Here is a 13,896-nt window from a genome sequence, read left to right as displayed (position 1 = left end):
TTTTTTTTTTTTTTTTTTTTGTAATCGCACCTGACACTCAGGAAAGCATTCAGAACTGCTTCAGAAAATGAAAAGAAACATAGGATAAGTGTTCACAGCAAGGGGGAAGACTCTGAGGGGATTCACGGCAGTATGTCTGTTACTACGTTACAGTGTGTAGAAATCTAACAGTTTTGATTACCTTCTGTAGCATTTCCTTCCCTCGGCCTGACAGCTTTGCATTCCGTTATTCGTGTTTCGCTTTTCTCTGTACTTTACATCTCTGCCTAACGTTATGCGTTTATTTGTCCGCTCTCCACCAACTTACACCATTACAGGAGGGCAGAAATTTTGTCCCTGGGTCATTCCGATTATCTCAGAAGTACTTGGCTTGTAAGAAGTACCCTAGTGTCGAAAGCAGATTAAATGGATAAACGGTACAGGACAAGTACGCAGGTGAGCCAAGCGGCCAGGCAGCTCCTTTAGAGTGGGGAGGCGGAAAGCCTCACCGGGATGATTTTCAGGCCGAGATGTGAAAGGCAGGAAGGAATCGGCCAAGCGGACGATGGCGACGAGCACCTGGGGAGGGGGGCTCCGTGACGTCCCCAAGGACTGTGAGGTCTGGACAGCGAGGCGGTGGGTGACGGCAGCTTGGAGGAGGAGGGGCCTCAGCACCCCACGAAGACATCTTGTACCCACACGGGGGTGTTTCCCGTTTCCGCCCTCCCGGCCAACCGTTCCCCGTCTTGCCTCCATGGGTTTGCGTGTTCTGGACACTTTCTGTGAATGAAATGGTTCAATATCTGGCGTTCTGTGATTGACTATCTTCCCTTAACATGATGTATTCGTGGTTCCTCCGTAACATTCACCATTTTAAACATTGAGTTATATTGTTCTTTATGGAGTTGTATGAGTTCTTTATATATTTTGTCTGTAAGTCCCTTATCAGGTTTAAGACTTGCAAATGTTTTCTTTGTTCTTTGGGCTGTCTTCTTTTTCTCGAGAGTGTCCTTCGAGATGCAGACATCTTAAATTTTGATGAAATTCAATTTAGGTGTTTAACTTTTGGTGTTTGCTTTTGTATTATGGCTAAAAATTATTTTCTTAACTCAAGGTCACACAGTTAGACTTAAGTCTATGTTTTCTTCTGCGTTTATAGTTTAATTCCTTACACTTAGGTCTACACTTCAACTTCAGTACCTTTTTGTTATACACCTCGAGGTAGGGACCGAACACCATTTGTTTGCATGTTGCTATCCAGTTGTCCCTCACAGTTATGGAACATTTCGCACTTTTAGTTCTATTCCATTGCCCTCTACACCTGCTCTTGTGCCAGTGTCACACTGTTTTGATCACTAGTTTAGTAGGAGGGTTGAATTCAGAAAGTAGGAGTTCTCCTTATTAATTCGTTTCCAAGGTCGTGTTGGCGGTTCTGTAGCCCTGTGCATTTCCACAGAAATCTTGTGATAAGGATCAACTCGTCCATTTCTGCAAAAACGGGTGGGGTGGTTGAGATTTTGATAGGGATTGTGCCAAATTTCTAGATAAATTTGGAGACTTAATAGCATCTTAACAATGCCATGCCTTGCTCCTGATTCAGCAGCATGGGATTTCTTATTCTTCTCTTTGGCATTTTCTGACTAGCTGCTGCTTTGCCTGAGCTGGTACCACGAGCCCGGCGCTGTGAGGTTAAACGATTGCTGCTGATTGTTTTTTCCAAATTCTGTGGGAGTGGGGCTGTTTGTGCTAAGCAAGCGGTGAGTCTGGCCAGATAAGGACAAACCAAGGAGAAGACTTTCTGGGGATGGTCTTTCTGGGGGAGCTTCAAAATCATTTTTCCCTCTCCCATAGCTCCTCATTAGCAGTTTTCACAGAAACTGTGGAAGGCTGCTGGTAGTTAAGGCCACCGAGGGGCTGGTGAAACACAAAATAGGAATAGCATAAGTTAAAATCCCACAAAACTCATTTTTCTTGCAATTCAGCCTCATTCTTTTTTTGGGGGGGGCAGTTTGAGACAGTGCCTCACTGTGTAGTTGGGACTGACCTGGAACTCATTATGTAGCCCATGCTGGTCTTGAACTCAGAGCGATCCTCCTGCCTCAGCCTCCCAAATGCTGGGATTACATGTGTGCGCCACCACGCCCGGCCAGCCTCATTCTTGAATAAATGCTCCTTACACAATTGCAAGCCTTTTGTTAACTACTGGAGTTACACAGAAGTGTATTTTGATAGTTTTTGCTGGTGTTCTTGGAAGAGCAGACTCAAGGTCCCTAGTTCACGTGTCTGACAGTGCTGGAAAGCTATTGTCATTGTTTTCTAAACGACAGCTTTATAGAAATATAATCACTTACCGTACGATTGACTAGAGTGTACAGTCCAGTGATTTTTTTTTTTAGTACATTGTAGTGCCGAGCAGCCGTAACCAGTCCATTTCAGAGCGCATTCATCACCCTATACTAGTAGCTGTCACTCGATCCTTTCTGTCCCAGCTCCTTAAGCTCCCTCCCCCACCCCGACCTTTCTCCTCCTTAGGGAGTTTTACAGAAGGAAGGGGAATGCTCGGACAAACATTTTAAAGATATTCTGGCTGCTAATTAGAGAATAAATTGGGAGTACAGGAGCACACACACACACAGGTTCGGGAAGTTCTAGCTGTGAGAGAGGTCAGTGTCTTAGACTAGAACGGGAAAGTAAAGATGGACATGGAGAGATGTGTAAACTTTGTTTTGGGGAGGCACCTGGGTCCCCCAATGATCCTACCCCTGAAAATAAGCCCCAGATGGCGGACTAGATTATTTTCAGTCTTTTTAGCAACATCACCGAGTTTCAAAGGATGTACAGAATCTGTAGAGGCCAAACACTGAGTGCAAGGAGCTCTAGAAGAGCCAGCACTGAAGCGAACGGTATCCCCTGGACCCCAACCACCTGGGTCCTACAAGACAAAACAAATACGTATGTAGGCAGTGTAATTGCAGATTGCTGTATACAGCAGTCTCCCCTCAGTACAAGAAATGAAAATAAATGTGCTTCAAACAAGATAGGAAGAAAAGGTGCCTGGCTCTATTTTGGCACCAAATGGCAAGGGGAAAAAATTACCCTGTGAGCTTGAAACCTTGATTTTTACGGCTTCTGTGGTCAGAAGGACTCAACTTGAGATCTTAATTTATCATCCCAAGTTAGAAGTGTTGTGCCAGCAACCAGAAGTAGCACAATCTATAGCACAGCCTTAGTTTTAACCAAAGGCTCAAATAATTGGCATGAAGTGCAGGAAACCAGACTTCATGATAACATTTAAGAAAATGAAATATCTTAAAAGCCAACTGCAATGGCAGGTAGTAAAATTGGTCCTGCAAATATTCCAGATTTTGGAGCTACTTTATGCAAGAGATAAGCAGGTGTGCTTCCTGCCGTGCTCTGTTTGGAAGCTATAAAATACCCTAAACTGGATGGCTAATGTATAGCAGGGATTACTCCATGCAGTCCTGGAGCCTGGGACCTCCGAGGTCAAGCTGCTGGCAAGCTCAGTGTCTGGGGAGCACTCAGGCCCTGCTCACTGGTAACACGTTCTTGCTGTGTCATTGTAAGAAGGGCTGAAAGGAATGGGAAAAAAGAAGATGTACGAGGTGGAGAGGTACAGGTTCCCTCTGGTGAATGTGATCTTTATGTATATTGAAAGAATACCAAGAAATTTAATTTAAAATATAAAAACAAAATAAAGTAGCTGGAAGACAAAACAGGACTTAGCCACGTTAACTCCTTTCTAAAGAAAATTCTCAGTATTGTACTTTGGGGAGAAGTTAAGTCGTGTAAGGTGCAAAGTCAAAAGTGCAAAAAAAAATGGTAAGCAAACACATAGGCATGTAAATAGGTAAGTGGAAAAAATATTGCTAAAAAAATAAAAATAATGTATAATGTGGATAACAGTAGAATATAGCTGGGAAAGTGTCTGAATTAAAATATTATAAAATCTATCATTGCCTTTATGGAGAGATAAGATACAAATGAGTTTCAAAGTTCTAGACTTCGTCAGTGAGATGGGAAGATGGGGAACCAGGTATATTTACTCAAAGAAAATTTATTGAATAGCTAGTATATGCCAGGTGTTGTAGTATAATCCAGCAGAGGTAAAGGAAACCCTGAAGCAAATAATTAGAAGGACAGGAACCCTAAGGTTAGAGGAACTGTTCTTTACCAGGGTTAGAGATATTTTACCCATTTTAACTCGAGGGAAAATCAGAGATGAGGAAGATGCATGTGTGAGAATTTGAGGATACTGCTGCCTCGTGGCTCGTATCTCCATGAAAGATCTGAGTGGGGCCAGAGACACCAGAGGACAGAGGACGGACAGAGGAGGCAGTGAAAAATAGGAAGAATGCTGGGAAGTACAGTAGGGTCACCTGATGCCGCGGTACTGCAATTTATGGTCAGAAATTTAAAGTTAGCCCATCCAGTTTCCAGCTGCGCATCACAGGGAGAAGTATTCGCTTAGCCTTGACTGACATTTTGTTAGAGAAATTGCATGAAAGGAGACGAGTATAGACATTTTCCAGGAAGTCATTACAACGTTAGGTAACGGAATCTAAGCTGAGCAAGGAACGAAGAGAGGACATGGAGGGGAAGGAGTTATTAAATGATACAAGTATTCATTTCTAATCTACTTTTGGAGGTTCCTAAAAAGTCACAAAACGTGAAGCGAAAGATGGCATCAGATGTTCACATTTTATGTGGCACTTCATATTTCCAGTATAAAATGAAAAAGGCATGAATCTTAGATTTTTCGGACTTTGTAACACAGAGCTGGGTCATTGTGAAGGGTCTGAGAGCCTAAATAAGCCAGTAAGTTCACCAGTTACTGCTTGGTGGGTGCCGGCAGAATACACGGGATTCTTGGTTCAGAGACAAAGGACTGTATTCCTCACGACACACCACGTGACACTGTATAACCATATTTATGTCACTTTCTTTCCCTCCCAAAACTCACAGGAGTGACAAGACAGGTGTGTGCGGATGCTACAGGCACAGTAGGTCTGTGTCACAGCTGAGGGACCCAGGCCTCAGAATTTTTTGAGCAGGTGGCCAGCATGGTCACCAGCAGCACAGAAGTCTGCCCCAACTTCCCGGCCAGAGTTAGCAGTTACGTGGAATCCAAACCCTGGTCTTCCTGACCTGACCTAGACTCAGGAGACAGGTAAATCTTACAAGTTGGCACCCTCAGTGAGAATGGGCAAAGGACCCCGATGAGCTTCCTGTCCTCATAGTTAAATGAGAAGTAAATCACAAACAAACTTAATAGTTCTCATTGTAAGAATTTAGCCTAAACCGCAAAACTTATTTCTTTACACCTGTTATCTTTTACAACTATAACCTAGCCGGGGATTTGGCTCAGTGGTTCTGCTGCCTGCCTCGCAAGCACAAGGACCCGAGTTTGATCCCCGGGACCAAAAACAGAACTATAACCTATAACCAGCCCAGTAACAATTTCCAAGGTTATTTCTAAAACATACCATGAGAAATATGAACAAAACTGTTTGATGGTATATAGAAACATAATCTATCTTATTTCAAATTTTATCAAAATTGTTAATCATTTCCTAAAGGTGTTTAAGTACAGTTTTCTAACCAATTTTGACATTTCTTCCTCTAGATTTTTTCTAAACAGAAGTGATAAAAATAAGCAGATATAGATAGCAACTCAGTTGCATTAAAACTAGGAAGAATTAATGGGAATGAGCCCCCTTTCTGTTTTGTTTTTTTTGGTACTGGAGATTGAACTCAGGTGCTTGCACTTATGAGGGAGCCAGTGGAACCACTGAGCTAAATAAATCCCTGGCCCAAGCCCCCTTTTTTTGTTTCGTTTTTGAGACAGGGTCTCACTATGTAGTTGAGATTGGTTGGTCCACGCTGGTCTGGAACTCACAGCGATCCTCCTGCCTCAGCCTCCCGAGTGCTGGGATTATAGGTGTGCACCACCACGCCCAGCCCCAAGCCCCCTTTCTTAATACAAAAGCTTTCAGTCCTCTTAGAAGCACTTGCAAAACATTTCCATAAAAATCAGGACATCTGGAGCATTCATTAAAGAGGCTTTGACACTGCAAAGGAAAACTATTTTTCTGTTTTCCCTGTCCTTCCTCTCCAGGACAGTTGAGGAACCGGGGAACCTGCTTACCCTGGGGAAGTCACATTTGCCTACAGCCTGGACACCACAGGCGGCAGTAGAGGAAAGTGGTCTTTAACTCACCTGTCTTTAGTTGCCGCTCACTCTGTTGCAGTCTCAGCATTTTCCCTGCTTTTTCTAGAATGTTCCAGAAGCTCCGCCCTCGGGCTTTGCAGGGTTAATGCTTTGGCTCAAATGACCCTTCGCGAAGCCTTCCCTGCTCACTCTATTTAAAATATCAACAGCCACTTGCAGCCCTTGCCCAGTGTTTGTCTTCTGTACCTGCTTCATTTTTCCATGTAGCACATCTTCTGTATTCCCTGTTATTTACTTATTTTATTCATGTATGACCAGCATGCTCCTATTGCTTGTGAACCTGAAGCCCCGTTTAGCCTCATGACTCAATGTTAGTTAACTGTGGCATTGTTTCATTCAACAGATTTCTATTTTTGAAATGCCCTACCTAGAAAATCCTGCATGGCCATCTTTTCCTCTCCCATGGCCTTTTAAAGTAGGTAGAGACAAGTAACCCTGAAAATGAGCACTTTAATTTAGCCCATTCCAAATCCATGAGCCAGGTGGATACGCCCCATGTGTTTGTGCAGAAGCATCAAAACGAAAACGTTAGGAAGGTAGATGGGATTGTTAGATGTGAGGAGAGGTGAAAATGGACAACAGTGGGCCCTGCCTGTGTTACAGCACGGGCCACACTGATGGGACCAGGGGCCAGCAGTATCTGAAGAGTCCCCTGTGACACGGAGACCGTCTGCGTCTGTACTGCCCAGCAAGGCTGCGGCAGTCATCAGTCACGTGCAACTGGCTCAGAAACAGATTTTTAAATTTTATTTAGTATTAATTAAGAGCACACATGGCTAATGGCCAGTGTATTGGGGGAAAAGCAGATAGGCACGCTATGGCTTACACCTTGGTTTCTCCCCAAAGCCTCATGGATCAAAGGAGGGGCTTTTGAAAGGAGTTGGATGATGGAGGCTCAGAGCTGACTCGCTGTTGGGAGGTGGGATGCTGGTTGGAAGAGGAGGGTTTCCGGGTTGTGACCCGGACGGGGTCATCCCCTCCTGGCTCCTCCCTTCCTGCCCACCACACCTTGAGCAGCTCTCCTCCGTCGCACCCTCTGCCCTGCCGCCCGCCTGGAGCCAGTGGACCGTGGACGGAAACCTCCAGCAGCTGTGAGCCAAAGTAGACTTGCCCTTTTCGAGTTGTGGGTGTCAAGTGGTGTGTCCCTAAGACACTGCCTGTGTGACACGGTCCCTGCTTAGCTGTGACTTTGCTTTCTGTGGTTTCACCTACCCTCACTTAAATTCTGTCTGAAAATATTGAATGTGAGATTCCAGAAATTAACAATGTGTAAATTTACCCTGAGTACAATGAGGAGATCTTGCACAGCACCGCTCTGTCCTGCCGAGGAGACGGGCCGGCCCTTTCTCCATGGCAGCCTGCTGCGTGTGCCACCCTCCCTGAGTGCTGTCACAGCTTTCCTGGTCTTCAGGTGCAGCGCGGTACAAGGCTGTGTCACTGACCTCCTTCATGTCATCATGGAAGTACCACACCATCTCGTCATCCCAAGAGAAAGGAGGATACAGCTCAAGTAAGGTGGTGTGATAGACCACACCGCATAGCTTTTATTACAGTGTATCGTCACTGTTTTATTTCATCATTCATTATTGTTGTTAACACTGGATTGAGCCCAGTTCGTTGTCTGCGCGTTGCCGTAGGGTGTGGGTGTGTGGGCGCAGACACAGCAAGCGCTCTGTGCTGCCAGTGCCTCAGTCCACCCCTGGGGTCTGGGATCATGTGCTCGTACTGAGGGGTCCACAGTGCACCACACCACACCTCAGTGTGACAGCTGGAGTTGCCACAACTCCAGCCCCAGTCCTGTTCAGATAAAAAGTTCAGAACATACAAATTCAAAGACCAAGGCTAGGCAGGCGGCATTTAGATGCGTGTTAATTATAGGAAAAGTCTGAAAGGATACTTTTTTCACCTTTAAAAAATGTAAAAATATTCTCAAAAATCTTTTTTTACATCCTAAATGTAATGAATAATTATTATAATTTATGCACCTGCTTTATTATATATAAATATTAATTCATGAAATTGCAGCACAGCCCAAAGAAGTTCATAGACATAAAAACCTGCCGACAGAGACTTAGACCAACAGAATTAATGGTGACCAGCCCCGGGGCAGACATGGGGAGCAGAGGTACAGACTTGGCAAATGGGCTGAGGGCGTGGCTCCGGGAGGAGTGCTTGCCCAGCAGGCTCAGGGCCCTGGGTTTGATCCCCAGCACTGCAAGTAAAGCGGGGAAAGATTTGGCAAAGTAATGGCCTGCTTGTTGCGCCTGTTAGGTGCTCTCACTGGAGAGCTCCTTCACCTTCTAAACGCTGTCCTGCAGAGGGCGCTGATGACATTTTCTGGGAGATAAGTCACAGTGTGGGCTAGTAAAGGTCCCGTGGAGGGCTGTGCAGTTAGGAGGGCGCCAGGTGAGTGCTCCCTGCACGGAGCCCGCCCTGCAGGTCCTCCGTGTCTGTACACAGCGCTCTGCACTAACGCCAGCCACCTGGAGTCCATGCAGAGTGACGCTAATAAAGCAGTGCCCATTACTGAAATCGATCGGGTTCTATTATGTTTTAATGCCTCCCTAATCTGAAGCCCTAAGATATGTAATACATCTTGTCAGATGCCCTGACACAGATTCCTGCTGCACGTGGAACCACACCATACGTTACTCAGTGACAGCAAATCATCATTTGACACTTTGGAAAATTTCAAACAGTGCTCATTGCCCCCCTGTAGCCCAAACGCATATGATAATTCAAACTGAATTTGCATCACTCTAGAGAACGTGCAATTTTACATCCAGGCAGTTTTCCAATTTCTGTGCCCTGGAAGAGGCAGAGCCTGTTCCCTCTACACAGTTTAAAGCTCTGTGGATGCTAAGTCAAATCACGGGGGTCTTACTTGAGACGCAGTTTGGTTTTGACCTCTTCTGAACTGTTTTTCTTGGTCTGAAAGTCAGTCATTCTGAGTCCATCACCTGGCAAGGGTACATGGAATTAAAGTGGGAAATCAAATTACAGGTAACTGTAACCTGACCGTTTAAAAGATGGCATCGTCATTACCACTCTCTATGAATCGTATGCAGGAAGCTGCTGCTTCTTCGATGGACTTTGACCAGCCACCAAGATTTCCAGCAAAGTAAGGGAGGATGCTGGCCGACATCTGGTTCAGGTAAGATACCTGTTTCAACAGAAAACAACATTTTAGCTTCTGATTGGCTTGGAGCTTTTCTTAGCAATGATCTGAATTTTGTTGGTGTAGAAGAGGCTGCAGCTAGGAACTACTGGGGACTTCTGGACTGGATCTTGAAAAGCTGACCTCAGGAACCCCTTCATGTGGATGCAAAATGTTGGACTGCAATTAATGTGGAAATCTGGAGGACCGAGGAGCTTCTCCCACATCGGCCAGAGAAAACTAAATGGTAGCTGTTTCGTCAAACTCACGGTGCAGGAGCTGCTGTCGGTGGGCTGGATGAGAAAGCCTGCACACACCACTTCGCTTCTGGTATACCATGGAGACGGTGGGACGGCCGGCAGGACCACCGACTTCACTGCCACCAGGTATGTGTTCCTGAAAGGTGAGAACTTGTGTCCCAGCCAGGAAACATGTTCCCATCGTGTGTGCAGTGTGGGCTTCTTTCTTCGTAGCACTGGGGATCCAGCCCAGGGCCTCCTGCAGGCCGACAAGCGCTTGGCCGTGGAGCCACAGCCCCACCCACCATGCAGTTCACTCGTTTACCCAGGTAGAAGAGGGGCGCTGAAGACCCAGCTCTTATGGATGAGTCCTCTGCGCCAGGAAATCTCTGTGGCAGCACTCAGAGACTGGGAAAAGGAGCTGGGGCCACAGGACCGTCTGCCTAAGAATCACATGTACAATCCCACAAAGCTGAGCCAACCTCCAAACTGAGCTGTGATTCCAGCCTCCTCTGTTTTAAATTACAAAAGCAACCGCCATTGTTTTAAAGAACCATCAAACAATAGAGAACCCTATACGCTAGAAAAGTCTTCCTGCAGTCCACAGAGTTCCAATCCCCTTCCCCTCCTGCATGCTAGGGCTTCTTGACATTCTGGCAGGCAGCTCTGTAGACTTTGGAACAAACATCAAACATACACTAATAACATCTAGAAGCATAATGCGCAGTTCTACATAAATACAACCATCTTACAGATACGACCTACAGTTTAATTTTTCAGCTAATAGGAAGTCTTTAGAGGTGGCTTTATATTCGCCCTTCAAGAGTGACTTCTTCCATTTTAGAGGTGGCACCCTGCTCTGTGGTACAGATTTGCTGGAAGCTGTAGGATGCACCCTAGGCTTAGGCTATGTCTCATGCCTTCTGACGTAACAGCCTCAGACCCTGACATCCATGTATGGGATTACTTGGGACAAAACAGGAGGAGGAGCAGCTCTGGTCCCTCTGTGGTACTTGGCTCACCAGCACTTGGTACAGGATTGTTATTTTCAGTGATAGCTAAGGATCCATCTAAAGAAATTCGGGGGAGTATCATGAAAAGCCTACTGCCTTCCCTGCTTTCCATTTCTATGCCCTACGCCACAGCCCTGCCATGCATGGAGCTGCGTACACTCACCCGTCTGTGGGAGGCTTTCTTCCTGACACGAGTACGACGAAGTCCTTGGGTTTGTCGCCGTTCACATTAGCACAGGTGATGTGATAGATCTGGTCGTCCTCACTCACCTGGTTTATGAGGTTGCAGGACCTGTGGGGGCAGTGTGGTCAGGGCCGGCTCCTCTCCCTGACAGGGAGCTTCTGTGACCTCACTGCGGTGGCTGCGTTCGCCTCCCAGAGCCATGCGCTGCTCAGCAGCTGCCTTCACAGCGAGCTCTCCGCAGGAACGGAGCTGTGAGTGATGGAGCTGGTGCCAGCTCTCGGGACTTCGGAGAAAGGCATGGAGCCATTTCCCACTTGTCTGTTTTTCTCTAGAATCAGTAAAATACTTTGCAGCCTGCTGAAGTACACAGACAGCCCCCAGAGACTGCAAGGTACAGAGGTGTGGCTGGAAGGGCGCTGGCTCTGGGGTCAGCTTGCTCTGACTTCAGACTGCGGCTGCCTCAGGCGAGGCACTTTGTGACTTCTTCCGTGAAGCGGATAGCAGAGCACCGTGAGCAGCTGTGCAGGCTAAGGGAAAACACCAACCCAGCAGCCCCCAAGGTGGAGCTGGAATCCACTCTTCCTCCATTCAAGGTCAGTTTGGATGGGATGCCAAGGGACATGAAGATTGCAGAAGAAATGTTATAAAACAATTAACATACAATTTTAGGCATTGTTCTTCCTAAGAGCTTTGTACTAACAGAGAGTCTGCAAATATGAATGTGAAAATGTATAGAGGCTTCCTCCTCTCAGGATGTTTTATCTTGGTGGCCTTGGCCGTGATGTATTATTCAGGCATCTATGCAAAATCATGCCTCACCTCAGAGATGTCCCACCTCGTCTGCTACATGCTATCAATCACAGCAAGCTTTAGAAATGTTAGATAAGCCTCTAACTTGCCTGAATTTGGAAATAATATCATAATAGAGGGAGCCCATCTCAGCGGCCCTTCTTTTTCTTCATGGGGTTGAGGGGGCCCAGCAGGGTTCTCAGGGGAAGAGGACCAGCCGAGGGCCACTGTCACTGCCAGGTCGTGGACAGGCACCCTCAGCGCTGTGGGGTCAGGAACAGGAACCCCACGGATACCAAAGTTAGGAGATGTGCAAATTCCTCCTATAAAATGTCTTCGTGTTTCCATGTAGTCCCTGCATATCTTCCTGTATCCTGTAAATTGCGTCTGCATTACTTATATAATATGAATGCTATTTACATAGTTGTTCTACTAGATTGTCTAGGAAATCAAGTTAATAAACAAAGGTCTGTGTTTGTTCCATACAGACATAATTTTCCCCAATATGTTCCATCCAAGGTTGGCTGGATTCGAAGATGTGGAACCCTCTGTGCGTGTGTGTGTGGAGGGCGGAGGGTGTCCCAGGAAAGGGAGGAAGCCAGAGGAGACTGGGTCGGGGTGAGGCGGCAGGAAATGGCGGGGTAAGAGCAGAGGCTGCTGGGAGGAAGGAGTGCTGCCCCCTCAGGACGTGACTCAGTCCGCAGCTGCCTGCAGGGAGTGAGGCTTTGAGGATGAAGAAGGAGCTTCCCAGTAAGGGTCAGGAGTGGGGCTGTGTATGGAGGCCCAAGAGCGTGGACCTCAAGACCTGGCAGAGATGGAGACCAGTCGGGTCCTGCCTCTGGATGGCCAGTGTGAACTCCTGGGCAAATGTCAGACACCCAGGTGGTGTCAGCCCTGAGTTTAGGGCTGGGACTGCGGCAGACCAGGGTAAAGATGGCGCGTGAACACAGAGCACACATGAGTGGACTCATTCCCAGCCGGTCGGCATCCCTGGTGCAGTGTGCTGTGCGGAGCAAGCGTGGGAAGGCCTTGGAGTGAGGGAGACAGCGGGACAGTGACGCCACCGGCTGACTGGGGAAGACATGCGACTTGTTCTTACGTGTAATGCGGGTCCCATGACGGCCGCTTCGTGAAGTCGCACAAGAGACGATAAGCCAGGCGTGCTGGGCATTTCACACGTTTCTCAACCCAAACTGATATGACATCTTGCTCTTCCAGAGTGTATATTTTTATCTAAAAAGATAGTGACCAGAAAAATTAAGCTACAAGAGAAAAAAGCAATGATTTTACTTTAAAAGCCACACACACACATATATATGTAGTCAAAGACTGATTTTTTTTTTCTTGGTCTGTTGTTTGAGAGAGGGTTTCAATAGGTAGCCCAGGCTGGCCTCAAACTCATGGTGATCCTCCTGCCTCAGCTTCTAAGATTACAGGCATGGGCCATCATGCCTGGCTAGACTGGGGATGAGTAAGGCACCTTGTCACCCAGATAAAAGCAAAGCAAATGGTGGTGATCTCATATGGAATACAGGGCTGTTCAGAAATCTGGGCCAGAATGAGAGTCCTACATCTTGCACACAATGTGTCGCTTGGGGTAGATTATTTAATTGTGGTGCAAACAGATTTCCCATGAAAAATAAAGCACATCAGGCCTCTGCCTCTGTCTCCTCATGCTGCTTCCCTGCCTATACCCAGGGACAAGAGAAAACTATTACCCGGCTGCTAGGCACGGCAGTGCTGTGGTTTAGGACTTGTTCCTGGGGTATCAGGTATGCCTTAAGGGGCCTAAGGGAACAGGAGCAGCCGCCTTTAGAACCAGCACAACCTCTCGCGGCAGCCCACGGGCTGCACGAAGCCCTCTTTGATTTTTGCACTGCAAGCTCACCTTCTGGGAGACCCTTGAGTGGGCTCACAAGTCTGATTCCCTAGGTGAGTGGAGGCTGGCCCAGCCTGGCGAGCATGGCTCCCCTGCCCTCAAGCTGGCATTCTACTGAGTTTTGACAACAGGCACAGACATTCTTTCGTTTAAGAGCGCATTTCCTTCCTGCTGGTTCTCTCCGTCCCCTTCAGGGCGCTTTGAAGTTACTGCTGAAGTTTGCCACCTTATAATTATTCACATGGCAACGGGCTGTGAGAAGACCAACAATCACGAAACTAGCGTGGGAGTATATTTCAGTGGTATTGTTTTCCATTCTAATGAGATTCTGTTTGGATTTGGATTTGGGGATTTTTGGTTAAACTCAAAATTTTAGAGTTTTTTTTTTTTTTTTTTTTTTTTTTTT

At 46.7% G+C, this 13,896-nt stretch overlaps 2 protein-coding genes across 10 annotated transcripts in view; one reads left to right on the top strand and one right to left on the bottom strand.

Moving 5' to 3' along the window:
- The window catches only part of Zcchc9 (zinc finger CCHC-type containing 9), a 19,691-nt gene extending 10,310 nt beyond the window's left edge, over positions 1–9,381 (top strand). For 2 of the 6 annotated variants that reach the window (XM_010642776.3, XM_010642782.3), the window contains exons 6-7: positions 7,641–7,739; positions 8,255–8,319. In XM_010642776.3, coding sequence (XP_010641078.1) covers positions 7,641–7,739; positions 8,255–8,304 — 149 coding nt within the window. In that variant the 3' untranslated portion in view covers positions 8,305–8,319. Of the gene's footprint in view, positions 1–4,962; positions 5,469–6,115; positions 7,740–8,254; positions 8,320–9,232 lie in introns of those variants that run through there. The other 4 variants (XR_004518694.1, XM_010642789.3, XM_010642799.2 and 1 more) reach the window with 4 other exon arrangements.
- Acot12 (acyl-CoA thioesterase 12) overlaps positions 7,741–13,896 on the bottom strand; it is a 33,688-nt gene continuing 27,532 nt past the window's right edge. For 3 of the 4 annotated variants that reach the window (XM_010642831.3, XM_019210519.2, XM_010642847.3), the window contains 6 exons: positions 12,711–12,844; positions 10,802–10,930; positions 9,656–9,782; positions 9,275–9,392; positions 9,114–9,189; positions 7,741–8,026 (listed from right to left, as the gene is read on the bottom strand). In XM_010642831.3, coding sequence (XP_010641133.1) covers positions 7,942–8,026; positions 9,114–9,189; positions 9,275–9,392; positions 9,656–9,782; positions 10,802–10,930; positions 12,711–12,844 — 669 coding nt within the window. In that variant the 3' untranslated portion in view covers positions 7,741–7,941. The remainder of the gene's footprint in view (positions 8,027–9,113; positions 9,190–9,274; positions 9,393–9,655; positions 9,783–10,801; positions 10,931–12,710; positions 12,845–13,896) is intronic. The other variant, XM_010642840.3, reaches the window with a different exon arrangement.

Source organism: Fukomys damarensis, unplaced genomic scaffold, assembly GCF_012274545.1.
Source record: "Fukomys damarensis isolate Sample0158 unplaced genomic scaffold, DMR_v1.0_HiC HiC_scaffold_3, whole genome shotgun sequence".
Taxonomy (NCBI): domain Eukaryota; kingdom Metazoa; phylum Chordata; class Mammalia; order Rodentia; family Bathyergidae; genus Fukomys; species Fukomys damarensis.
The sequence above is the reverse complement of the archived record's forward strand: the minus strand, read 5'-3'. Positions and strand labels throughout refer to the sequence as shown.